This window comes from Haliotis asinina, chromosome 8, assembly GCF_037392515.1.
Source record: "Haliotis asinina isolate JCU_RB_2024 chromosome 8, JCU_Hal_asi_v2, whole genome shotgun sequence".
In the NCBI taxonomy this organism is placed as follows: domain Eukaryota; kingdom Metazoa; phylum Mollusca; class Gastropoda; order Lepetellida; family Haliotidae; genus Haliotis; species Haliotis asinina.
This window is the reverse complement of record NC_090287.1, coordinates 28,498,198-28,524,740: the sequence shown is the minus strand read 5'-3', so window position 1 is coordinate 28,524,740 and position 26,543 is coordinate 28,498,198. Positions and strand designations below refer to the sequence as shown.

The following is a 26,543-nucleotide window of genomic DNA, read 5'->3' as shown; positions in this document are numbered from 1 at the left end:
TGTACTGTTTGTTTAGTTTTCAATTATGTATATTTCCATTGTTTTGTGTTGTGCTGGTATTTATTAAATTTACTTCTAGATTAATGACAGGAAAAGAACTGATGTGTTCACGTATCATAGTGTACTGGTCACAATACATTATGGCGACGACTTCAGGTGTCGTGTTGACTTGGAATGCTAGGTGTCATCATTGGCACTTGTGTCATCAGCTAAATCATCCAGATGGATAATGACGGGGGCAAGTTTGTTGTAATTAACACCGTCTGACCTGCGATAGTCCCTTTCGATTTTCAGCACGTGACCTGCAGCCTTTTACCACACGTCCGGGGTATTTCTAGCAAAGGGGGCATAGACCAGGTCTTTGACGTCAGATAGTTTGAACGTCGTGTTGTTTCTAGATATGAAGCCTTTGTAGTTAGCCCAGATGAGCTCGATTCGGTTGAACTCACAGTGCCTGACTGGTGAACGGAGGACAAAGTGACCATGTCGAAAAGCCAGGTCATCGGTGAGGCACTGGACTGTTTTTTTTTTCTTTTTGCTTCATCTTCTGTAACAACTGCGCCATGGTTTCCTATTGTTTGAAAGGAACAGGAAGTAAGATGTACCTGCATATGTGCTTTAAGGCTACTCATGGTGGAAGTAATGGTATCATTACCCCGTGAACCCCGTATGAACCCCGTATGTTATGGTAAGTGGCGTTATCCATAATAATATCGCTGGGTTTGTCTTGTCAGGGCAACTGTTGGTGTTCAAACCAGTCCAAGAATGCCTCACCATTCATTTCATGATAATCCACAAGATCACACCCCTCTATCAAACACTTGAGAGGTGCCTGCGTGAAGGATGACCAGATGCTTGCACTTTCCTGACGGCAGTGCTGGCGCGTTGGCGGTAGAACGGTAGAAACATACGATCATTTGAGTGTTTTTTTGTTTACTCACGTTTCCTCATGATAAACGCACTGAAAACCTTGGTTTCGATATTCCTTGATGGACCTGAGATACGACACAATGGAAAATGTTTCTCGGAAGATATGTCAATCATCCTTGCGTTTTGTATATTTGAACCCCATTTCTACTAGTTCAACGGCTAACCTTGGACGTGAAACGTTTATGATGTCTTTTATTTCCTCTTGTATTCTGGCACAGGTTGGTGGACAACTCGTCGTACGAAACTTTTATCAAAACTATCCAGCTCGTCCCGGAATAATACGAGTTGATCACCCCGTGGAGGAACGGAATTGACCGAGAGGAGCCGAATGTTCTAAGGAAAGGTAACTCCGAATTAACTTCAAGGGAGGTAATCCATTTGTTTACGTCTTGCGTTCGTTTCATCGTTTGACACAGGTGTTCATTCAGGGAGACCCGAACAGACGTCACACAATTATGGATGACCCGTGGGGCGATGATGACGACGACATACTGGCACAAGCAGTAGACCATGCAGAACAAGAGCTCTTTGCTGAGGACGACGATGATGACTGGCTATTGTCACAAAGTCTCGCTGATGCGGAAGAACAGCTTCAGCTCCATACATCACATTCGCAGAGCTCCCAGACTGACCACCAGCATAGCAACAAAGTATGTCATTTGTGCTGTTCAACATAATTCAGAATACCCCTGACTATGCAGTAATGTGTTGTGTAGTATAAAACAACTCTACATCTTCAGACGAGTCTCGGTGTAAATGAAAATAAATATGTGACTATAGCAGACATGATCAGAACGTACCGTCGCCGAGGTGAGGTCAATACTATCGAGTCACAGCTTATGCATACAAAATGGTGTCCTGACCAAACACAGAGTATAATGATAAATCCATCAGTATAAAAACTTACAGCTGTAAGTACACCACATATTAGAGAAGACAGTACTTCAGTCAGTTATTTTCAGTATTGGCTTAGAGTTTCAGGTGGACTGGAGTAAGAGGTGAGTCCGTATCCCCTACGCCAATAAAAAGCCAAAAATTGGCAAAATTAGAAACTGACATGCATACCTCACCCGCTATGCACCTGAAATGGCCACTGGAGATTTAACCCAAACCGTCCTGCACCCAAACGGGCCCCTGGGGTAATTAATGGCATGGATGGTTATGGTATTTTTTTTTAACAGATAAAGATTATAATTTATTTCTTTTTGTACAAAACAGACTCAACTGACAACACAGACATTTAACGGTTTCAGTTCATTTGTGATATATAAACATAGACATTTGGGGGCGGGTAAACATTTATTTTCCTTTGATGACAGATCAGTCTTAACAAGGTTGTTAAATATCGGTGTTAGATTTTATATTATGAGAATCGATTTGTTTCTTGATTATATTAGATACTGATGTTGGAATAGTGACTGATCCAATTTGATCCTATTTCTGTCTTTTTTACCTCAATATTTTATTATGTCATGTGAAAATAAGATGTCTAAAGGCACATAGCAAGCCATTTGTTTCATATAAGTCTGAAAGATTGCAAAGCTTTATATTTACATAGTTTTGCGGGTAGGCCCAGCTGTCATAGCAAAAATCGTACGTAAATTTTGGTATCTGTGGTAGCTACCCTGGTTTATTATCTATGATAATAAAAACACACTGTTGATTTATTTGAATTCGTAAACTGAACACAACAGCTTTGCCACTGGTAGAGAAATCTGAAAATTTTCTTACATTAAAACACCTGATTACACCTATTTACCCAAGTACACAGCAAATGCCTATATGTATTCCTTATGTAACAACAAAGTTGGTATCCTGAAAACAGTTTTGGCCCATAAGTGTTTTCAGGCTGTATGCGACACACAGATTTGATGGTATAAACCTACACGTTATTTGTCATCATTCACTTGATGGTCAGTTAATGAATTTATAACAGGTTAAATTAGTGGTGACAGCACTCAGATTACTCGACAAAGGTTCCCATTTGGCATTTCTCCTGTATGTTGTAAATACTCAATGTGGCCAATGTGGCAAATGTATTACATGTAATATGTGCACGTAAGGGGGTAGATGCAAGAACAAAATATTCGACACTCGCATCAGAGTTTATTACATTTGTATTCAGCTACAATTTATCCTTGAAAACATTCGTTGATGTTGACTGATAGATGGATATTTGAATAACACATCAGGATAGATGTTTCACGAATCAGGGGCATGAAGAAATCTCTTCAGCTCTGGTGAGGTTAAAAAACTACAATGTAAGCAAAAACAATTCTGTAATCTTTGCTCAATGCACTTATTTACTTTAGGCATTAACAAACTTTACACTGTGTATTGAAATTGTACAAAGACATTTGGTTGAATACACATTTGAACAACATTTCATTGAACTTATCAAAAATTGTTTACCAGTAATTATGTATAATTCATTATTGCTACAACTAAAGGAATGAAGGTAGAAGTAATTTGAGTTCAAAATAACTTACATTTGTTCCTTAACATGCAGTAATTAGCAGACAGTGAGGTGAGCTACTTTCCCCGCATGGTGGTCAGGCACAGACTGAAGTGCATGCTTTTTTAGACCATGTGCCACCTTAGGGATGTCATGTGATAAATAAGTGCTGGAAACAAGGCTAATTTAAATACATTATGAATGTTAACTAAATTAGTTACAAAAGGTTTGGCTGGTGCAAGTGGGGTCTGAACCTCTAAGTTTAGGATTAGAAATCCACAGCCATAACCATTAGACCAATGAGTTAGATAATTGAATCTGAAGTTTTAGTAAACTTCAGTTTAAGATTAAGTTTAAACTTTGAACAATGTTAACACATAAAATTTAATGGAATATTGAAACATGCAATCTTGCATTTACAAAGGGTTTATCAGCTGAGTTACGAAAACAAACATCAATCAAAGGATTAACCGATAACACACTGATTGATAAATTACTTTTATCTCCTACAGCGGATATGTCAAAAGGCAGTGTGTGTAGATGGACTAATCTATACTGACTATACCCTGTCATAAAGTGTGAATAAAACAAAACATCCTGCCTTCAAATAATTAACCACCATTGCGTTGATTGATTGATTGCTCATTATTGGTTACCTAAATTACTTAGAATGGAGGACATCATACAATTAGTTGCCAGGTGTGCTATCTTGGGTGACCAATGAGAAGTTTATCAGGTTTTCACCAATGTGAAAGACCTGAAACGATGTGTCACTTTTTCGCAAATTAGACTGTTGTAAGACACAGAGCAGGATTATTTACCAGCTGTAGATGAATGGAATATCGTTCTTTTATGTGGATATTGATAGATACATTCCTGAACAAGATAGTAGCCTGACGTTGTTGCTATAACATTAGTCTCTTTTAAATTCATTATTTGCATTTTGTTTTAATTTATTTGTTGCAGCATTCAGCAGAATCTATATGACAAAAAACGCACTAGATCGCGCATAGGGCGTGTGTGAAATAGGATCCACATTGGCAGTCTATACAATGTTTAAAATCATACAAATATGATGATAAACTTATTAGGGTTATGAGACAAAATATAAAGTTGGCTCCGTCCTAATAGTTTTTTTACCATTTCTACCACTGGCAGATGATTAACCTTCAGAGTGTTTCATTTGTTTTCATAATACATTTGTAATAAGGTAAAAATGACTTCACCTTAGTTGATCTGTCTATAATTAAACTGTCAGTTGCGCATATGGGCTGTGCAGCAGAGGTCATGAACCAGTCACGAATTCTGGGATATCATCCGGGTACTCACAGGAAAAAAACAATAACAAAAGGAACAACCAGTCCACGGAAATTGCTGCACATCAGTGCCCCTTTAAATCAGCAATCAGTGAACAGAATAGTTTTGATGTCATTAGAGTTTAACATAGTATAGTTTTGCAATCGATTGTTTAGATTCTTACAAGGATTACATAAAATGTCCTCTATTACATGTAAAGACATGTGAATAATATATATTTCAGTATTTATCTTAAAGGAACTTAGATATATATGTCAGTGTAGAAATGTTTACTTCTCGAGGCTGGTTTGGGTCAAATATCAGGGGCCAGTTCAGGTCAAACATCATGGGCCGGTTTGGCTTGGGCCGGTTCGCGGGGTAATGAAACCGGGCTTGTCTCAATATGTGAACAGACACGGTGGTGTTCGCAATATGGCCATTATTTATAATCATGTAGAAAAAACCTGAAACATCATTTAGATACAACGTAAGTATATGCTGATAGATAATATCAGTCATTAACATAATCTGTGTATATATATAAAACACGTCACAATTTAATTCTGGACTCACAAAAGTCCAGAAACTCTCAGCACTGTGGCCACTCTCTCACAAGGGATTTCGCAAAATTAAACATACAGCTGTTATGTATATGTGCTAAGGATGAAAAAATGAAAAAATTTTTTTTCGAAAACTCAAAATTTAAACTCGCCAACAGTTGCCAATGGGTAGGCCCATGGGCGAAAGTGTTTAATTTCATCCAGAATAAATGTTTTGGAGGTTGTAAATGAATGAAAAAATGTTGATAAGTATCATGACACAAATTTCAGCTTGTTGTGACTTGACTCTGCTAACTGACAGCGATTTTAAAAAATCTCGCCCATGGGTAAGAAACATATTGGCCCATGGACGAGAATAATTAATTTCATTGAAACTACATGTTTTTTTCCAGGCTTTGGAGCTTTTCAATGAATGAACGTGTATTTATTATTGTCTTGACACGAAATTAAGCTTATTTTGACTTAATTCGGCCAATTTGGAGTGATTTTTCAAAACGCCTTGCCCATGGGCGAAAACCATTTGGCCCATGGGTGAGAATATTTACTTTTACTCAAAATTCACCTTTTCCCATGTTTTGGAGGTTGTGAATGGATGAAAGTATGTTCATAAGTATCATGTCACAAAATTCAACCCATTTTGAATTAATTCCGTTAATTTAGAGCTATTTAACAAAATCTCACCCATGGGCGAAAAATATTTTGGCCCATGGGCGAGAATATTTCCTTTTACCCCCAAACCCATCTTTTCCAATATTTGGAGGATGTAAATGAATGAAAGTACATTTATGAGTATCATGACAGAAATTTCAATTCATGTTGACTTAATTCCTCTAAATGAGAGCAATTTTGAAAACTCTCGCCCATGGGAGAAAGACATTTTGGCCCATGGGCGAGAGTATTTGCCTTCACTCAAAATACATCTTTTCCTGTGGTTTGGAGGTTGTAAATGAATGAGGATATATTTATGAGTATCATGGCACAAAATCCAACTCATTAGGACTTAATTCTGCTAATTGAGACCGATTTTCAAAAACATCTCGCCCATGGGCGAAAAACATTGGGCCCATGAGCGAAAATATTTCCTTTTCACTCCAAATACATCTTTTCTAATGTTTTGGAGGATGTAAATGAATGAAAGTGCCATTATGAGTATCATGGCACAAAATTCAACTGATTTTGACTTACTTTTGCGAATTCAGGAAGATTTTTAAAAAATATGCCAGAATAATTACTTTTCCTCAAAATACATCTTTTCCTGTGTTTTGGAGGTTGTAAATGAATGACGATATATTTGTAAGTATCATGGCACAAAATTCAACTCATTTTGACTTAATTCTGCTAATTTGTAACAAGTACAAGAATCTGGACTTCCACTTAAATTTTCATAGCTTTTTTTATTGTCTTGGGAGTTGTAAATTTATGAATGAAAGTGTGTTTATAAGTATCACGACAAAAAAAATGAAATCATTCCGGTCTTAATTCGACTAATCTCGCTCGTGGACGAAAATATTTTCGTTTGCTTGTTTTCTTTATTTTGCAAACATATGGTTTAAAAATAGATGAAATTCGAATGAAAATTCAGTTTAATTTCGTGAGTTTAGTTTTATGTCGCACTCAGCAATATCCCAACAATATGGCGGCGGTTTGTAGATAATCGAGTTTGGATCAGACAATCCAGAGATCAACAGCATGAGCATCGACCTGCACAATTGGGAACTGATGACATGTGTCAGCAAACGTCAGCGAGTGTGACCACCCGATCCCGTTAGTCACCTCTTACGACAAGCATAGTCGCCTTTTATGGCAAGCATGGGTTGTTGAAGCCCTCTTCTACTCCAGATCTTCACGGGTCCCGAACACAGAGCTTTACTTCCAGCAGGGATACTCTATAACAGGGATTGGTCACTCGCTAGCTTTCCTTACCATTTGTACTAATTAACGTGTGCCTCGTCATGCCCCACTGCACACATCGACTTGGTTTGTTCTCAGCGCAAATCGGCTGCGCTTAACAGTATTTCAACCAGTTTACTGTCGGAAACTATCGGCATCTCCCGGAGTAATACTCGGTAAATTGGAGTAGGCTCCCCTGAATGTTGTCACAACAAGCTGGTTACACTTCCTGTCGCCGAATGATGCATGTGTGGATTAATGAGAGGACTTGAGAATGTGTTTACACATTGCCTTGTTCAAAGACTCTCTGTTTATGTGACAATTTTGATACAGCGTTCGAAACGATCGCCAGCCCAGAGGCCCAGCGTCGGTTGTTAATGTATCAGGCCAACAGTTTCAGTTATCTGCAGGCCCATGTGGTCTTCTGTCAATTAGATCTCATTTCTTTTCAACTAGCATCGTGCCCATAATTTGTATTAATGTTCAGGAATTATCCTTGATCCCTCATGTTGGGATAACTTCCAGTTTCACTTCATAGTATTATATATTCAGTGCCGCATAGGAATGTCAGCAGTCTATAACTAATTGTAAACTTCTCTGTGCTCCATACACTTCACTAATGGATTTTGTAGGGACTGTGAAACTCTCTACAATGAAAACTATTTTGTTTTTATTGGTTTGATTCCAACAAAATGGGTATGCAGACTTTAAAGACTGCAAGTGGCAGCAAGCCCTGATGGCCAAATGGCAAACTAAAGGTTATTATGTTATTATATGTATTTGAAATGACCTGTTACAGAATTAAAATGTCTCATTATGTTTCAGTGGTTTTCTGTTTGTGTGGAATGCTTAGGCTGCATAAAAATATGTTTCTCAGGCACATTCTTTTCAAAAGTGACGAGTAAGACTTTGATTTTTAATTTTTGATAGAAAAAATGTGACGAGGGAGGAACACATTTTTATTTCTTTTTCCTTCAGGAATACAGTTTGGAAAGTTAAGCACATGTTAATGAGTTGTAGATTCAGTCACTCTCATTCTTACAGACACTCAGTCTATAATGGACAAATGGACGGTCGTGGCAAAGTCGAAATTATTTTTTTTATGAGGGCAGTTAATGAAGATGACCAGATGTCTTCCTGCATGTGCGCAATTGCATGGATACTGACAGAATGTCAACTGACACAGTCACTCCCCCCTAAAAAAACAGAAAGTTTAAAACCATCACAAAGCGTTAAAAAGTCCTTTGCAGTTTTGTCAAATATCAACAATAGTTTCAGAACTAAAACATTCAAGCATCAAAGGCATCCATGGCAGATTAGAACAGATCAGATATGTCATACCTCACACTTTCACCAGATAGAATATTCCCCTCAATACTTAGAGGTGTATTTGAAAGAAGTGAATTTTAGGACGACTAAACACATTCAAACATTGGCTTGTAGTAATGAGTGATCAGATCAGATCAACGATATGTCATATTTTTCACACACATGAAATACTTGTGAATGTATACACCCTACCAATTATTTTTTTAATTCATAAAATCATCACTATTACTTCCAAACACCTCTCACCAGATGGAACTTTTTTCCCTAACAGAAATTAAAGGTGTGTGTGAAAGAAGTTTTTTGAGCAATAACTAGAAACACTCAAAAAATGCTGTGTAGTATTTCAGTGGCGGATCAGAACAGATCAGCGAGATTTCACACACCTCAAATAAATCCTAACAATATGTTTTGATTATCAAATTATAAATATTACCTGCAAACACCTTTCGGGTCATTTTATATTCCCCTCATAAATATTTAAGGTGCATGTGAAAGAGGTTTTGGAGCAATAACTAGAAACACTCAAAGTTATACTATTTCAATGGCGGATCAGAACAGATCCGCGAGATGGCACATTTTTCAACACCTCAAAAACACCCTACCGATTTTTTTTAAATTATAAAATTAGCACTATTACTTCCAAACACCTTTCACTAGATGGTATGTTCCCCTAATGGAAATTAAAGGTGTATGTGAATGAAGTTTTTGAAGCTGAAACAAAAGCACTCAAACAACGCCGTGCAATATTTCAATGGCAGATCGGATCAGGTCGGCGAGATGGCACATATTTCACACACCTCAAGTACGTCCTAACAATTTATTTTAGATTTTGAAACTATCACTATTACCAGCAAACACCTTTCGCCTGATGGTAAATTCCCCTCATAAAAATTAAAGGTGTATGTGAAAGACGGTGTTGAGCAATATCTAGACACACTTCAAACAACGGCGTGTAGTATTTCAATGGCGCATCAGATCAGATCGGCGATCTGCCACATTTTTCACACCCCCCAATTAAACCCCAACATGTTTTTAAGTCACAAAACTATCACTATTGCTTGCAGATACCTTTCAACTAAAGGTATAATTTCCTGCTAAAACATAAAGGAATGTGTGAAAGAAGCTTTTATTGACGAAACTCAGTCTGTCTTCGCTGTGTACCGATAATTGAAGCCAGAGAGTTACAAGATGCTGACTTGAAACTTTACTACAAACATATTTTCTTATACTGACACTAATTACAAATATGTGACTAGAACTGAAGTAACAGAACAGGTGACTTATGTTCTACGTGTAGGATCCGAGTTGTCACAACACTCAGCGAATGTAATCAGCTGTTGAAAATGAACCAAGCTCAATCTTTAATACTAAGCTGCCGCCATATTGTCTCCACTGGTCACGTGACAAAGCGAGACATACATTCAGCGGTTTTTCGAGGAGTTTCCACTCCCCTCTCTATATAGGCTCCCTGCTTCCAGCAACATATAACAGTACACTTAGAATGCTAATAGGTATTCTATAAATATAACAAAATTCAACCTATGTCTATGAAGTTGAAGTTATTTGTGAAAGCCCTAATCAAGAGTGACCAAACTGCAAAGACTATGCTGGGACACATTAATAAACGGTGTTGTGAGATCTTTAAACTGTATTAAAATATGTCTTGTCAATTCCACTGACATTCACCAAATGTACCCACCTAGTAGTTTTAAGTGTACCTACCCAGTTTAGCATGTTTCGTTTTAATAGTGTGGTCTCCATTTTTAGTAATTCCCGTTAGCCCGTCCCGGCATTTCTTCGTCCGAGGTTTTATGGGGTTTTCTCCTATTTGTCAGACCAGAAATAATCTACAACAGGGGTAGGTCACTCCCTTGTTTTCTTTACCATTTGTACTAATTAGTATGCGCCTCCTCATGCTCCAATGCACACAGTGACCTGATTCGTCTCCATCGCAACTTAGGCTGCGTTTAACAGTACTTCAAGCCAGTTTACTGTATCAGTCGAAATCTTACAATGAATGAATGAATGAATGAAGACCAAGAAGTATATGTGAATGAATGAAAGAAATGATAAAAGAAAGAAGTGCATATGTGAATGAATGAGAAAGATATAATAAAAGAAAGAAGTACATATGTGAATGAATGAAAGAATAAATGATACACCACGGTCATTCCTTCCAAAACATGCTAAAGAACGCAAAACTATCGTTAGATCACATGTGTTAACATCAGCTTGTTATTGTCTAACTGGTCAGACGTAACAATTGTCAGACAGGTTAAAACAACAAACTATCTGGTTGACTGCACAGCTGCCTGTTGACGTAGTCTACCCACATCACCTACTTTTCCTGCGTAACCTTCATCTACATCACCATCCTTAATATATTGAGCAGAGAGCACAGAAGGCCCTATAGCTGTAACCACTGAACCGTAGCGTCTCTCTGCTCCCAAGTTCCCAAGTGGGGGTGTCCTTTTCTACCTCTTCCATTAATCTTTAAAACATCTAACAAGCTCAACGCATGCATAAGAGTATTTTTTTATGTATTATTCAGTTGATAAATTATTATTTCATGATACATATATGTACAATATTTTGCTTCGATTCTGTAACTACCCACATTATGACATTGAGACCATTCTGATTTATCGAGTAAAATAAGATTGTATAGTTTTGAGTTTGAATCTTGACATATTTTACCGGTTTACCACTTTTGCACTCTACCTGTTTAAAGGGGGCGTGCATATTTTGGTGGTTTTTAGTATTCCATCTATTCATTTGGATTTATTAATTTATTTGTTTTTGTTTTGTTTTGTTTTTTACTGCTAGCGGGCCTGTTAGTCTGCTTTGATAACTGTAAATTTATTCTGACGTTTGACGAGCGGAACATGAAGTGTTGTTATCATGTGTGTTATGTAATTATGTTATTGGTATGGAGCTGCATTGATATGTATGTTTATGCTTGCCAATCCAGTCCCGATTACTTGAGGAGATTGGTTTAAACTATAGATTAACGTATCCATACTATTAATGTGTAATCATTATATCGGGCTATGAGGAATACATAATGTAATCAAGATTGAGTTTGCATTTACTTTTCTATTTTTTAAATAAATTTTCACTATTTTTGCTTCACTCGAAAAGATTTACTTTGGATTTCGTGATTGTGGTCTCTAAGTATTTTAGAAATTATGTTGTTGAGACAACTGGAACTGTTGGTCTGCAGTCTTTCAAAATTCCTTTTCACGAGATATATTCTCCCTTTTTACCAGTTCTCAAAATGAACATATAGCTGTTTACACAAAGGTATCTTCCCGTAAAATAAGTAGGACGAAATGTGAAGCATAGCAGCGCATTTGCCATAACTGAAGTTGTTAAAATGATCCTGAAAACTGTCATTTTCAACATTCACCTTGCAGGCAATTTTATCAAGAAACTAAATAACTCATTACTAATGGAAGGAGTGAACTGAAAGCCCATTTTATTAACTGAAGTCACTGATTGAACTCGCCAACATCGATTCACTTACATTCCTGTACACGTGTCTTATTTCGTTTCCTGAGGACACACATTTTACTTTTTAATAGAAAATCCGTATAATCCGTAATCTAATCCCATAAAACAACACCGTTGCCACTACACCAAACGATTTTGACCACGACCCAAAACAAAGGTTTAACTTACAGGACTACCTGTAAGATATCCCTTTCTTGATAACGAGTTTAACAGCTACGCCGAAATGCTGCTTACCTTATAAGAAGTTGTACATCCATAGAACTTCCGTGTTTTTTTCCAAATGATCATGACCTGAACAGATATTACTTTGTCAGAAACTTCATGAGTGATTTTCAAGTTCTAATCCACACACTGATTTCCACTTTTTCATCATTTTTACTTTTATCTCAGTTTGCTGAGTATCTCAGCATAACTCGCAAAGACAATGGAAACTGAGCGGAACGATGACACTTCTGTTTCTTCCGCGTTCACTTACGTAATTTCCTCAAAGCGCCTATGACAATTTGCGCCGAAAAAGTCATGTCTCGTCCGCTGGTCTTGTTTATTGGAGTAAAACAGCTGCCGCTTTCAAGTGTATTTCACTTGTCATATACAAAATTCATCCATGGATAACATTAGGTCATTAGGGGACACCAGCTTTGAAATGAACAGGTGTTCGTGAGTGTATATGGATGAAAAAGACTGATTGCGCAAGACGCGCAGCCAAATATCTCACATTCAAAGGAAATCTCGAACTGATTGTTTTATAAGACGTCAAGCTGACCAGTTGGTTTTGGTGTTGTGTATAAACCCCCTTTGCAAGAACTTTGTCAAGCATACCTGCTTTGTCCTTTTGCAAGACCTGCACATAGTAGTCTTTGAAAGACATTGACATTTATGTGCAGGTGCTCTGGAAAACCTTGTCCGGCACGATATTCCCTCCAATTTAGTTATTGTGTGCATGCTGCATTTCAATTTTGGAAATGTGCTTAAAACATATTTTGATTCTCAAAGAATGTGGTTCGTTTAGCAAGCAAAATATTGCTTTGATTAACACTTCACCAGTACCATACAATATTACAGAATACACAAAACCAGATACACAAAAACGACAAATTATAGCATTGTGATTAGGGGTATATGGAGTTATAGGAGTCCCTTTTTATCCACCGAGACAAGTCCTACACGCCCTGGTGGGGTGTGGATTCGGGGAGGGGGTAACGGAGGAGATGACCAAGACACACGTACTCCATACACTATCATGGTCTTCCTTACTGCTTGAAGATCGACCTTTTCTCACTGTGGTCTATGATGACTTCGGTGAACGGAAAAGAACTTATTCACTGTTAAAACCAGAAAATAGTTGAATCCGTCCACGATTTTATCATAAAACACAAAGCTTGATTTTTAATTTTTTAACAGGAAACAAATTAACTTGTTAAAAACTTTCTCACAAATGTTCAGTGTTTCTATAAAGAGCTAGTCAGACACAACAAACCATAACTCTATTTTTCATGTTTACCTATATGATTGTTGTATTTGATGTAATGATATGTATGCATATGTTATTATATGATAGTTCATATGGATGACGACACATGCTTCATTTATATTTTGTATTATATGCTGTATGGGTGAGGTACAGTAAAGCTTGTTCACCAGTCCCAATCAGAGTTACAAAACACACAAATATACAACAACATGGAGATGTGTGGAGAAAATAGAGACATATGGAGAACAGCAATGTCATAACCGAACAGATATCATTCCCTCTATTGGTGAAGGCCGTGTGGGATTAGTTAAACAAAGAAATCTAGTCGAGCATGCCTCCTAATCCTCTTACTCCTTAAACAAACGACTTGCCTGAGCTGTCTAAAATTGAATTGAAATTTTTGTAAATTCGATGTTTTGGGTATTACGTAAGGAGGTAATCAGGTGGCAACACTATGGCGTTCGACGCTCCGGACATGAAGGAAAACCAAATACGTTATAAAGTACAGTAATGTGGTCACTATGAGCGAGGCAGACAGTCTGATGAGCACAGCTCATTACGGAAATCTCTTGTCTTTGGAGCTGCTCGTTGAGACGCTGAAGCCTTCTGTCAAGTTCTTCTTTATTCTTTATTGTGGCCACTGTGTCACAATATGCAGTTTACATGCTCACAGACCCTCGATTCACGATGACGCCACCTTTCTCGACTACTGTTCGTGCGACGACTATCATTCAGGAATTGGTTCCACAGCTCATTATTTCACCGATGTCTTTGTGTATGTGTTTTAGCTCGTTAATTAGCGTAGAGACAGGTCCTGCTATTCTCGGGCACAAGTTCTCAAAGGTCGTCGACGCTCCGAGTGTCATTAGAACAGTGTTGAGCACTGTCACACTCCACTGCTTTTCGACAGTCCTGTTGTGTATTTGATAAAACAATCGACAATCCGGGTGTGAACCAAAAGAGGATACCACCATTCTCATCGGTGGATGAAATGGGATGAAGGAAACCCGCATACTCTTCATCACATTGCTACACCGTATTTACCATAACGGATGTTTAAATATCACTTTATGTAAATAGAGCATCAAAAGAAGCTGAAACCATGTATTATATTAACATGGTACTAACTATAGTCGATTCGAACCACTGCTTTACAGTTCACTGACTGCCGTGGATGCAGGCTTTTCCCACGTGGCGGGGTAAAACTTAATGATCTATTCTCCCTCGCAAGGCCACGTGAACCAATCAGAAATGGACATTCTTAAATGGGGTAGGAGAAATGTGCCCTGTAGTTCTTATGAACCTTGATCTTTCAGGTACATTTCATCAGTTGTGTACAAATACTGGTCTAGAATAATGTTTCAAACACTTTAACACGTATTGATGCAGGGGCTCCATATATGTTCTTGTTTACGTCCCGCTCGTCAAACGTCAGAATAAATTTACAGGTATCAAAGCAGACTCACTCGCTGGGCCACTAGCAATAAAAAAAACCAAACAAAGCAAAAACAGATAAATCAATTAATTTAAACAAATAGATGGAATACTAAAAACCACCTAAATATTAGTATGCACGCCCCATTTAAAAAGATAGAGCGCTAAAGTGGCAAGATTCAAACTCAAAACTATTCAATCGTATTTTACTCAATAAATCAAAATGGTCTCAATGTCACAATGTGGGTAGTTACAGAATCAAAGCAAAATATTTTACATGTTTATGTACGATTTATTTAGCAAAGCCAGAAAAATCCCTGACAAACACGGCCGCTTCTCCTCAATATGTGGGTTTTTGAGAGTGAGGGTACTCCCTACAAGGCTCACTCCCATTAGTTTATGTATTTTTTACTCGATAGGTACGGAAAATTAATTAGGCGATGTGGGTATGTCATGACTGGTTGATTTCTCAGGATAAGGTGAATTGCGTATGGCAGAGTCGATATACTATGATCATAGGGGATTTAGCAACCATGTTGGAGTGAAGGAATGACAAAACTCTGTGATAGATTAATGAGTGTCTTTTTTAAGCATTATGAAAATGGGAATGGTAAATTAACACAAAATGCCCTAGACCTGTCCAGCGTGTCATATATATATATATATATAATAAAATAATAATTTATCAACTGAATAATACATACAAATACTCTTATGATTATGTATAACATCACATTTTAATAAAAAGATGCATGCGTTGAGCTTTGCTAGATGTTTTAAGATTAATGGAAGAGGTAGAGAAGGACACACCCACTTGGGAACTTGGGAGCAGAGAGACGCCACGGTTCAGTGGTTACAGCTATAGGGCCTGCGCTCTCTGCTCAATATATTAAGGGTGGTGATGAATGAATGAATGAATGAATTTCTTTATTTCCTCCAGAATTTACATCCGAAGATTTACAGCATCTCTGATGTTACTCAGAGCAAACACATAATGTTAATATATAGAATATGAATGCTAGAATAGAAATATGAATGCTAACGTCATAAGCTGTGTAAATAACTATTCAATAACATACGTACACAGACTGCCGGTTATTGCTGCACAGAAAAGAGAGGACTGTCCAACACATTCTTGAGATGAAATACATATTTACAAAATAATAGTGACACATTGTCCCAAGTGGTCAAGCTAACAATTCCAGGTAATGTTTGAGCCGCTCCCCAGAATAATGCAAGCATTTCATTTTCATCCAAAAGTTCAATTTTAACATAACTGTCAACATCCAGTTGGTCAATGAGGGTGGAGAAGAATTCATTTCGTTCAGTTACATAGTACTCACAGTACAAAAGTACATGTCTGTCATAATGGAAGAGGTAGAGAAGGACACCCCCACTTGGGAACTTGGGAGCAGAGAGACGCCACGGTTCAGTGGTTACAGCTATAGGGCCTTCTGTGCTCTCTGCTCAGTATATTAAGGGTGGTGATGTAGATGAAGGTTACGCAGGAAAAGTAGGTGATGTGGGTAGACTACGTCAACAGGCAGCTGTGCAGTCAACCAGATAGTTTGTTGTTTTAACCTGTCTGACAATTGTTACGTCTGACTAGTTAGACAATAACAAGCTGATGTTAACACATGTGATCTAACGTTAGTTTTGCGTTTTTTAGCATGTTTTGGAAGGAATGGCCGTGGTGTATCATTTATTCTTTCATTCATTCACATATGTACTTCTTTCTTTTATCATTTCTTTCATTCATTCACATACTTCTTGCTCTTCATTCATTCATTCATTCATTCATTGTAAGATTTCGACTGATACAGTGTAAACTGGCTGAAGTACTGTTAAACGCAGCTTAAGTTGCGATGGAGACGAATCAGGTCACTGTGTGCATTGGAGCATGAGGAGGCGCATACTAATTAGTACAAATGGTAAAGAAAACAAGGGAGTGACCTACCCCTGTTGTAGATTATTTCTGGTCTGACAAATAGGAGAATACCCCATAAAACCTCGGACGAAGAAAAGCCGGGACGGGCTAACGGGAATTACTAAAAATGGAGACCACACTATTAAAACGAAACATGCTAAACTGGGTAGGTACACTTAAAACTACTAAGTAGATACATTTGAGGAATGTCAGTGGAATTGACAAGACATATTTCAATACAGTTTAAAGATCTCACAACACCGTTTATTAATGTATCCCAGCATAGTCTTTGCAGTTTGGTCACTCTTGATTAGGGCTTTCACAAATAACTTCAACTTCATAGACATAGGTTGAATTTTGTTATATTTATAGAATACCTAAATTCAAAAGAATCTCAAGGCTTAGCATTCTAAGTGTACTGTATATGTTGTTGGAAGTAAAGGGCTTCAACAACCCATGCTTGCCATAAAAGGTGACTATGCGTGTCGTAAGAGGCGACTAACGGGATCAGGTGGTCAGACTCGATTACTTGGTTGACACATGTCATCAGTTCCCAATTGTGCAGGTCGATGCTCATGCTGTTGATCACTGGATTGTCTGATCCAAACTCGATTATCTACAAACCGCCGCCATATTGCTGGGATATTACTGAGTGCGACATAAAACTAAACTCACGAAATTAAACTGAATTTTCATTCGAATTGCATCGCATTGAAAACAAGCAAACGAAAATATTTTCGTCCACGAGCGAGATTAGTCGAATTAAGACCGGAATGATTTCATTTTTTTGTCGTGATACTTATAAACACACTTCATTCATAAATTTACAACCCCCAAGACAATAAAAAAAGCTATGAAAATTTAAGTGGAAATCCAGATTCTTGTACTTGATACAAATTAGCAGAATTAAGTCAAAATGAAAAAGGAAAAGGAAAAGATGTATTATGAGGAAAAGTAGTTATTCTGGCATATTTTTAAAAATCTTCCTGAATTCGCAAAATTAAGTCAAAATCAGTTGAATTTTGTGCCATGATACTCATAATGGCACTTTCATTCATTTACATCCTCCAAAATATTAGAAAAGATGTATTTGGAGTGAAAAGGAAATATTTTCGCTCATGGGCCCAATGTTTTTCGCCCATGGGCGAAATGTTTTTGAAAATCGGTCTCAATTAGCAGAATTAAGTCCTAATGAGTTGGATTTTGTGCCATGATACTCATAAATATATCCTCATTCATTTACAACCTCCAAACCACAGGAAAAGATGTATTTTGAGTGAAGGCAAATACTCTCGCCCATGGGCCAAAATGTCTTTCTCCCATGGGCGAGAGTTTTCAAAATTGTTCTCATTTAGAGGAATTACGTCAACTTGAGTTGAAATTTCTGTCATGATACTCATAAATGAGCTTTCATTCATTTACATCCTCCAAATATTGGAAAAGATGGGTTTGGGGGTAAAAGGAAATATTCTCGCCCATGGGCCAAAATGTTTTTCGCCCATGGGTGAGATTTTGTTAAATAGCTCTAAATTAACGGAATTAATTCAAAATGAGTTGAATTTTGTGACATGATACTTGTGAACATACTTTCATCCATTCACAACCTCCAAAACATGGGAAAAGGTGAATTTTGAGTAAAAGTAAATATTCTCACCCATGGGCCAAATGGTTTTCGCCCATGGGCAAGACTTCTTGAAACATCACTCTAAATTAGCCGAATTAAGTCAAAATAATCTTAATTTCGTGTCAAGACAATATTCATTGAAAAGCTCATTCATTGAAAAGCTGCAAAGCCTGAAAAAAAAAACATGTAGTTTCAATGAAATTAATTATTCTCGTCCATGGGCCAATATGTTTTTTACCCATGGGCGAGATTTTTTAAAATCGCTGTCAGTTAGCAGAGTCAAGTCACAACAAGCTGAAATTTGTGTCATGATACCTATTAACATTTTTTCATTCATTTACAACCTCCAAAACATTTATTCTGGATGAAATTAAACACTTTCACCCATGGGCCTGCCCATGGGCCTACCCATTGGCCACTGTTCGCCCATGGGCGTGCCCATGGGCGAGCGAGTTTAAATTTTGAGTTTTCGAAAAAAATTTTTTTCATTTTTTCATCCTTAGCACACATGCATAACAGCTGCCTGTTTAATTTTGCGAAATCCCTTGTGAGAGAGTGGCCACAGTGCTGAGAGTTTCTGGACTTTTGTGAGTCCAGAATTAAATTGTGACGTGTTATAACCATTTACAGAATATTATCATTGCTAAGCCATTTCATACACATTGCCTCAACACTTAATTGATAGCAGATCCCATATACTAGTATACTTTAATTCATACATAGAACACAAATATGTATGTACACATCATATCACATGGAGAAACAAACACACATCATACATTTATTATCAAGTAATCATTAAATAATACATAAAATACAGTGAACCCATCAAGTGTGTGGAGCTGGGTCTGCTGACTTAAAGACACTGACAGCTGCACGAGTAATACAGCTACATCTGCACAAATAAATGAAACATTTATACACATTGTGCAGACTAATCGAACGGCAGCAACAACAATGCAAAAAAATGCATTTAGGAATTGTTCATCAAGGGGAAACACTTAAAATATATTTATTGGTAAAACCCTTCTTCATTCTTACATTCACACATTGTGCATTCATTCATTTATACATAACATACACACTCACGCATCATGCATTTACACATCACACATTTGTACAACAACTATACATTACGTACAGATTAAGTTTAAGACTGATATATAACTTACCGAATTATTTACCATTTGTAAACTTTACAGACAATTTAAAACTCATCATTCTGATAGTCAAACAATTCATGCTGCATGATCATATCATGGGGGAGTGTTTGACCACCATGCTCCCACACTGTTGCTGTTTTCCTTTTCCCCCACATTTCCAGAATTGTTACGTTAAAACATATTTTTTTATTCTACTGACACAATTCACTAATGCATGAAAAAAAACATGAACAATTAAAATAAAATAAAAGAAGCTAATGCATGAAAGGCGACAGACATAATTAACTTGGTATTCATTTTGTGAGTATACTAACAAAACTCCATGAGATATTTTGAGGTGTTCTACGTAAGCATTCCTCTTGTATATTTTATATATATAGAAAGTTGCATGTCTGATTGTGATCATGGATTCATTCCAGGTGCCGCAAACAAACTCAACTACACCAGCATGGTCAGAGAATCCTTTTTCAAAGGAATCTTTTCATATCAGTCCGAGGCATGAGAAAGGAACTTGGGGTGTAATGCATGGTCAGCAAGGATCATCTCATCAACACACAAACAAAGTGACTACACAAGTATCACCTTCAAGCACTATTACTTCATTGTCTAAAACTAGTACACCAAGCTCAAAACAACCATCTCCACCATCAACATCTGAGATGAGGACTAAATCAAGCAGTCCAAAAAATGTGCAGTGTAAACCAAGTTCGTTTCAAAGAAATGCATCAGGCAGCATAGAGCAACAACATAAGATGCAACAGAATGAAAAGACATCAGCTTCAGAGACATATACCAAAAAAAGTCAACAAAATTATGAAAAAGACATTTTTGACAAGAGCTGTGGTATACAAGGTGTAGGTTCAGGTATTACCAAAGAAGCAGACACATGTTCACAGTCTGGGGTTGGTGCAGACATTTCCGTGGATGTTGCAGGAGGTTCCGGGGTTATGTCTGGAACATCTGGGAACAGGAACTCTGACAAGGACATGGAGGCGGAGCTGCAGAAGCAAAAACAGTCCCTGGAGAGAGTGAAGAGTACCCTGGACAGTGAACTACAGTGCAGCATCTGTAATGAGCTCTTTGTACAGGTAACCAAGACAGAAAAATATGAAAATGTAAACAAGGGTCATTACTTCGATACTTGACAGATTTTATTGTCAGTGTCCAAACTGTGTCAAGGTTAAACATAAAACTGAAATAATAACACATGAGAGTATTTAATATATATAGTATTAATTATAGATTATTTATGGCTTACTTAATATTGCTTTTCATATCAAGAAATAGGGTTTATGATCTCAGTACATCTTTCAGGAACTGTTATTGCTGTTAGTATCAAAAGTTTTAGTTTCATTACATTTAAACTAATTTTGTTTTCTACTACTTGATTTTGTACAAGACATTGAACTTCTGAGTATGGTTTTGATGATCATCACCTTTTTGTCAAAATGATATGCTGCTGGAAAGTTTATTACTGCAATTACTCTAACTCTACAAGGTATGTTTTTTCTACATGGTCTGTTTTGCTTTTACTGTAGAGTTCTCGTTTTCAACAGACATATATTTGAACTGACACAATGCAACAAGGAGTTTAGAAAGTAATGTCATTGTTTTTCTGGGTAGGCAACATCTTTAAACTGTGCCCACGCCTTCTGTGCCCTCTGTATCAGTCAGTGGATGAAGACAAGCCAAAATTGCCCTATGTGTAGGACCAAGATCATATCCAAGAACAGGAGCTTAGTTCTGGATAGCTTCATTGATAAGATGTGTGAGCAGCTAGGGGAAGACATGAAGGAAGACAGGAAAGCTCTTCTAGAAGAGCGCAAAAGTAAGAATGTGCTTCTGTCTTCTCTTGAACTAGCTATTCTTATGTGATCAAATTAATATCTGATGATTAGCCCAGCCTAAGTAAACTTATCCTCAGTACTTTTTGTTACACTCCACCACTGAGTCTAACAAAACCTTATGGAAGGTCGCGTCATGTAACCTTTGAGATTGACCAATCAGAACCACAGCTTACCAAATCGCGAAAGTGCACTTTCCTTATGAACTTTTTATCTCGAAAAGGTTTGTACCCAAACGATTCCAAATGCTATTTAGCATACGCTCGCTTCTGGGTGATGCACATGGCGCATGTACTGCCATGACAACGGTGATTGAACAGTCGCTGAAAATAGTGTTTTTGACATTATTCAAGGATGTCATCTTGCGGAAATATTAGCTAATGGTAACCATGCCAGCAGAAACCCCAAAGCGTATATACTGCAGGTCAAATAACTGTGTTATATGCAGATTTTTGTTTGTGGAGAGATCTGTGTCTACACTGAGACGAAGTTTACTTAGGCTGATGATTGGCCAGTGTTGGCATGTCACTTTATCTGCATTGTACTAAAGGGATTAATAAGTGGTGTTTGATAAGGTTGGTTGGTTTAATGCAGCACTCAGCAATACTGCAGCTACATGGCCGTGGTCTCTCAATAATTAAATCTGGACCAGACAATCTAGTGATCAACAGCATGAACACAATTTATGCTATTGAGATATTATGACATGTGTCAACCAAATCAGCAAGTCTGACCAAACTGATCATGGTCTGTTAATAATTTAACGTTAATCAGACAATCCAGTGATCAACAGCATGAACATCAATTCGTTTATCACCTTTCATAACAAGCATGGGTTAGTAAAGACTGTTTAGATAGTACAGTTGAGAACCATACTATTTACTCTGTTGGTCAGTACTTGCTAGGTATGCATTACAGAGTGTGATTTTAGGCTTTGGTGCAAGGTGTGTTTGCATTAGAAAGTATATACTTCCTTGAATTATGGAGCATGGTGTCATTAGTTGTGATCACCATGTCATAATTATTTCAAAGAATAAGAAAATGTATCTTATATTCAGATGCACAAGCAAAATTTGATGAGGCAAATCGTCAACACAGCCGTACTTCACAGGGACAAACAAGAACTGCAAGTCCAACTCGTCCCCAACGTGATAATATTTCTCCTGTCTGGCAACTCAGTGATTATGCATCATCTTCCACCTCTTTCACAGATTCAGATTATTCTGATGAATATAGAACAAGAAATAGAAATTTTGAGAGAAGAGGGAGAGACAGTGATTCATTGTATTCAACAGACAGTTCAGCTACTGATTTCAGTGACCACAGTCCTCGCTCAAGGCAACGGCGTCGGGATATGAGGCATTGGGAAAGGAGGAGGAGACGTCAGCATCGTCGAGGCAGACACACTAATAGTGACAGCTCAATGAGTTCTGGGAGAAGAGAGGACTGGAGAAGGCGAAGGAGGAGTGAGGGGATGAGGATGAGGAGGAGAATGAGGTTTGAACAGGAGAGGAGAGAACAGACAACTGAACATAGTAATGAAGATAGTAGTGACTCACATGATGAAGAATCTTCACATGGGAGAGACAGAAGGCACAGGGGACAGAGAAGGAGAGCTAGAATAGAAAGTAGTAGTGAAGCTAGTGATTTTGAGGATAATAGACATGCTACAGAAAGACATACCAGAAGAAGGAATAGTCAAAGCCATCACAGGGATAGAAGCAGGAGTACAGAAAGGAGCAATATCAGAAGACAAAGTCATGACAGGAGGAGAAACATGACGTCAGATGATGAGGATGTGGACAATGGTTGGAGGGGATCCCGCCAACACAATGACCTTGATAGCAGTTTTCAGTCTACCAGTACAGGCTCTAGTCAGGGTTCCACATCATCTTCAGCATCAATCCCTGCAACAAGCAGGGCAAGACCAACCAGGAGTACAACCAGCTACGGTGTAGCCAGGTTTCCCAGAAGAACTCAACTGATCAACCCCCGTTCCCAAAGCAGACGCTCTTTCTATGGAGGGTATGGCAAATGCTTTAAGTGTGGTAAGTGTTTTAAGAACTGATATTGTGATCACCAATATCTGCGATAATGTGTGATATTAATGTTCAGTATTCATAAATGTTTCACAGCTATTGAAGAGGTAACTATTTGCTTTTTAAAATTAATGGCCTGGAGCATTTGGAGCTTTCAGATGCATCAGTTTGAAAGAACCAGTATCTACTTACCACCATAGTTAAAAATTCAGCTTTTGGCTTCTATCATATCCATGTTTCTTTAAGCTCTAATTATTGTTCAAAGGATTCACTTCACCCTGCACAAACAGAGGTGTATGTCAAGAATGATGTATGTATCAATGTAAATTGTAAAATATAAATTGAATTTTCTTTGTTAAGGGCTTTGAAACCATGGATATCTGGATAATGTTTGTTAGAATTTGGGGATTGTGTCTTATACAAATAATCATGTCAACAATATGTATTTGTAGGGAGATCCGGACACTGGGCGAACGGATGTACATACAGATAAGTGAGCAGAGTTGCAGCATCAAGTCTCCAAGTGAAGTCATGCATAAACAATTGTAAAGACGTTTGTGGTTGTTCATGACATGCTGTGTACTATCTCAATATCACTTCAGCAAAAGGTGTCTTATCCTTGTATAGCAATTTTTGTTCAGAATGTCAAGGAACAATCATGTCATGGAATGTACACTTTCAGAGAATAACAATTGCATGCAGTGCACTTTATCAAGGAGTAACTATGTCAGACAGTTAAGAATGGTGGCCAAATAACCATATTATACAGTGCACATGCCACAGGATAATTGTGGCATACAGTGGTCATATTGACAAAATAATCACATGATGTGGCGGTAATTGTGGCTGAATAATCATTTGCAGTGCACAGTTACTCAACATAATTGTGGTATGCAATCCCCATTGCGACACTATAATCAATCCGGTGCACGATGTCACAGAATAATAATGGCATTTAGAACCCATTGTGACAAGATCATCATATCCAGTGCACGATGTCACAGAATAATAATGGCATGTAGCACCCATTGTGACAGGATGATGATATCCAGTGCACGATGTCACAGAATAATAATAGCATGTAGCACCCGTTGTGACAAGATCATCATATGAAGTGTGTGTTGTCACAGTATAATTATGGCATGCATGTCCCATAGTAGTAAAATTAACATATCATGAAGTGGTGTCACTGTGACCATGTCTTGTTATATATGCAAGCATGTAGTGATCAGTATTCCAGCCCACTGCCATATACATTCTGTGATACATTAGATAAAGTGAAATCATTGTACATGCAGTTTGAAACTTTATTACTTTTTGATTACTGTATCTGAATCTAATCTTTTGAACCCGGTATTTACATGATCAGTGTCAACACTGTCAACATGTGACATCTGCATGACTAGGTGACAAGCCCTTCATTAAGGGCTTTATGGTAACACTGAGTAAAACATTTAAGGAAGCATGCATGATTGCTGTTCTCAAGAACGAATGTTAGTAGTAAGTTAAGAATGAACAATATTTAAGGCAATGCTTAATAATGTTGCTGTTGTTGTTGATATAGAGGACATACATTCAGTCAAGCTAATGTTTCTGTGCTGTGTTGGTTTCTTTCGATAAGATAAAAAAAATCTGATTTAAGAAGACGAAGAACCAAAACAATTGGATTTTTAAAGCTTGCACCTGATTGCTTCAAGAGTCCAGACCATTCTCATTTGGACAGGATGCTCAAAGTGTTTTTTGTCTTCACACAAAGAGGTATACCTACTGTGTAAATGAACATATTTTATGTGTACCTATTCATGATTCATCTTTTTTATACATAAATAATCTATTTAATACGAGCACATCGGCTAAATCAGCGGAAGCCAGGTTCTCCAATCATTGCGAAATTTCTGACATCTAAAGATAAGAGCGACATCTTCAAGGCAGCACGTGCGGACAGGACTGAGGGATCACAACACAAGCGTGTGACAGAGGACTTCCCCCAGAAAATACGAGAGGACAGACGAGCACTTTCACCTTGGTTTGTGAAGGCAAGGAATGCAGGAAACAACCCGAAGATGAGGCAAAATAAGCTTATTGTAAATGGTCAAGTGTTTGTGTATGATAGGAATTCCCAAAACATCGTGAAAGAGAAAGGATCGCACAAAGAACCGCCATACTCAAACAATAACACAACCACGTGGGCCAGTTTGTTTGGACCCGGAAATGAAATAGACAAGGAAGGTGAAGGACGGACCCAGTCGGAAGATAAACAAACCGACGAATGATGCGATGGCCATGGCCTTATTTTCAACATTCTGACGTGGAATATCGGCGGTCTACATAAACATGACAATGAATATTCCCAGGTGAAACCTTTGTGTCATAATTTCGATATAGTATGTTTTTGTGAATCATTTGTAAAGGCTCATAACGAATTTTCCGCCTTTTTGTCCGGTTTTCGAGCAGTCAACGCTGTGAGAGATAAAATGAAACAGTTAGGCCGCCACAGTGGCGGAGTCACCGTGTTGATAAAGGAGAAATGGCTACAGGATGATATAATTACAAGACTTTATGATCATTTTCAAAACACTGTTGTTTTACTTTTCTCAACTAAGTGCTTGCATTGGGATAAAGACACTCTGCTTATATTTACTTATATCTCGCCAGAGGGCTCTCCAGTGTATGATGCTAGTGACAGTGATGGAATTGCCATGCTTGAACATTACTTAAATATTATAGCTGCTGATCACCCGGACAAGCAACTATTTCTAGCTGGTGACCTAAATGCTAGGACTAAAGACTTTTTAGACTTCATTCCTAATGATAATATTGATTTTATTGTAAGAGATGTTGATGATTATCCCTCAGATGATTTTGAAATGTCCAGATCAAGTAAAGACAACATACATCATAACAACTTTGGTAAAAAACTGATGGAACTGTGCTGTGCATTTGGAATCCATATCATGAATGGTAGACTATATGAGGATAAACAAGGACAGTTTACTTGTGTTACACATAATGGTTCTAGTCTAGTAGACTACATGATTGCATCAACATCTGTGTTTCCTAGAGTTGCT

At 37.7% G+C, this 26,543-nt stretch overlaps 1 protein-coding gene across 1 annotated transcript; it reads left to right on the top strand.

Annotated features, from left to right (window-relative positions):
• Positions 1 to 1,307: 1,307 nt before the first annotated feature.
• LOC137293507 (serine/threonine-protein kinase fray2-like) lies at positions 1,308 to 25,672 on the top strand. The gene is made up of 5 exons (XM_067824102.1): positions 1,308 to 1,580; positions 20,012 to 20,680; positions 21,216 to 21,420; positions 22,495 to 23,484; positions 23,928 to 25,672. The coding sequence occupies exons 1-5, from the start codon at positions 1,386 to 1,388 to the stop codon at positions 23,966 to 23,968; spliced, it is 2,100 nt and encodes a 699-aa protein (XP_067680203.1). The 5' UTR covers positions 1,308 to 1,385; the 3' UTR covers positions 23,969 to 25,672.
• Positions 25,673 to 26,543: the final 871 nt, after the last annotated feature.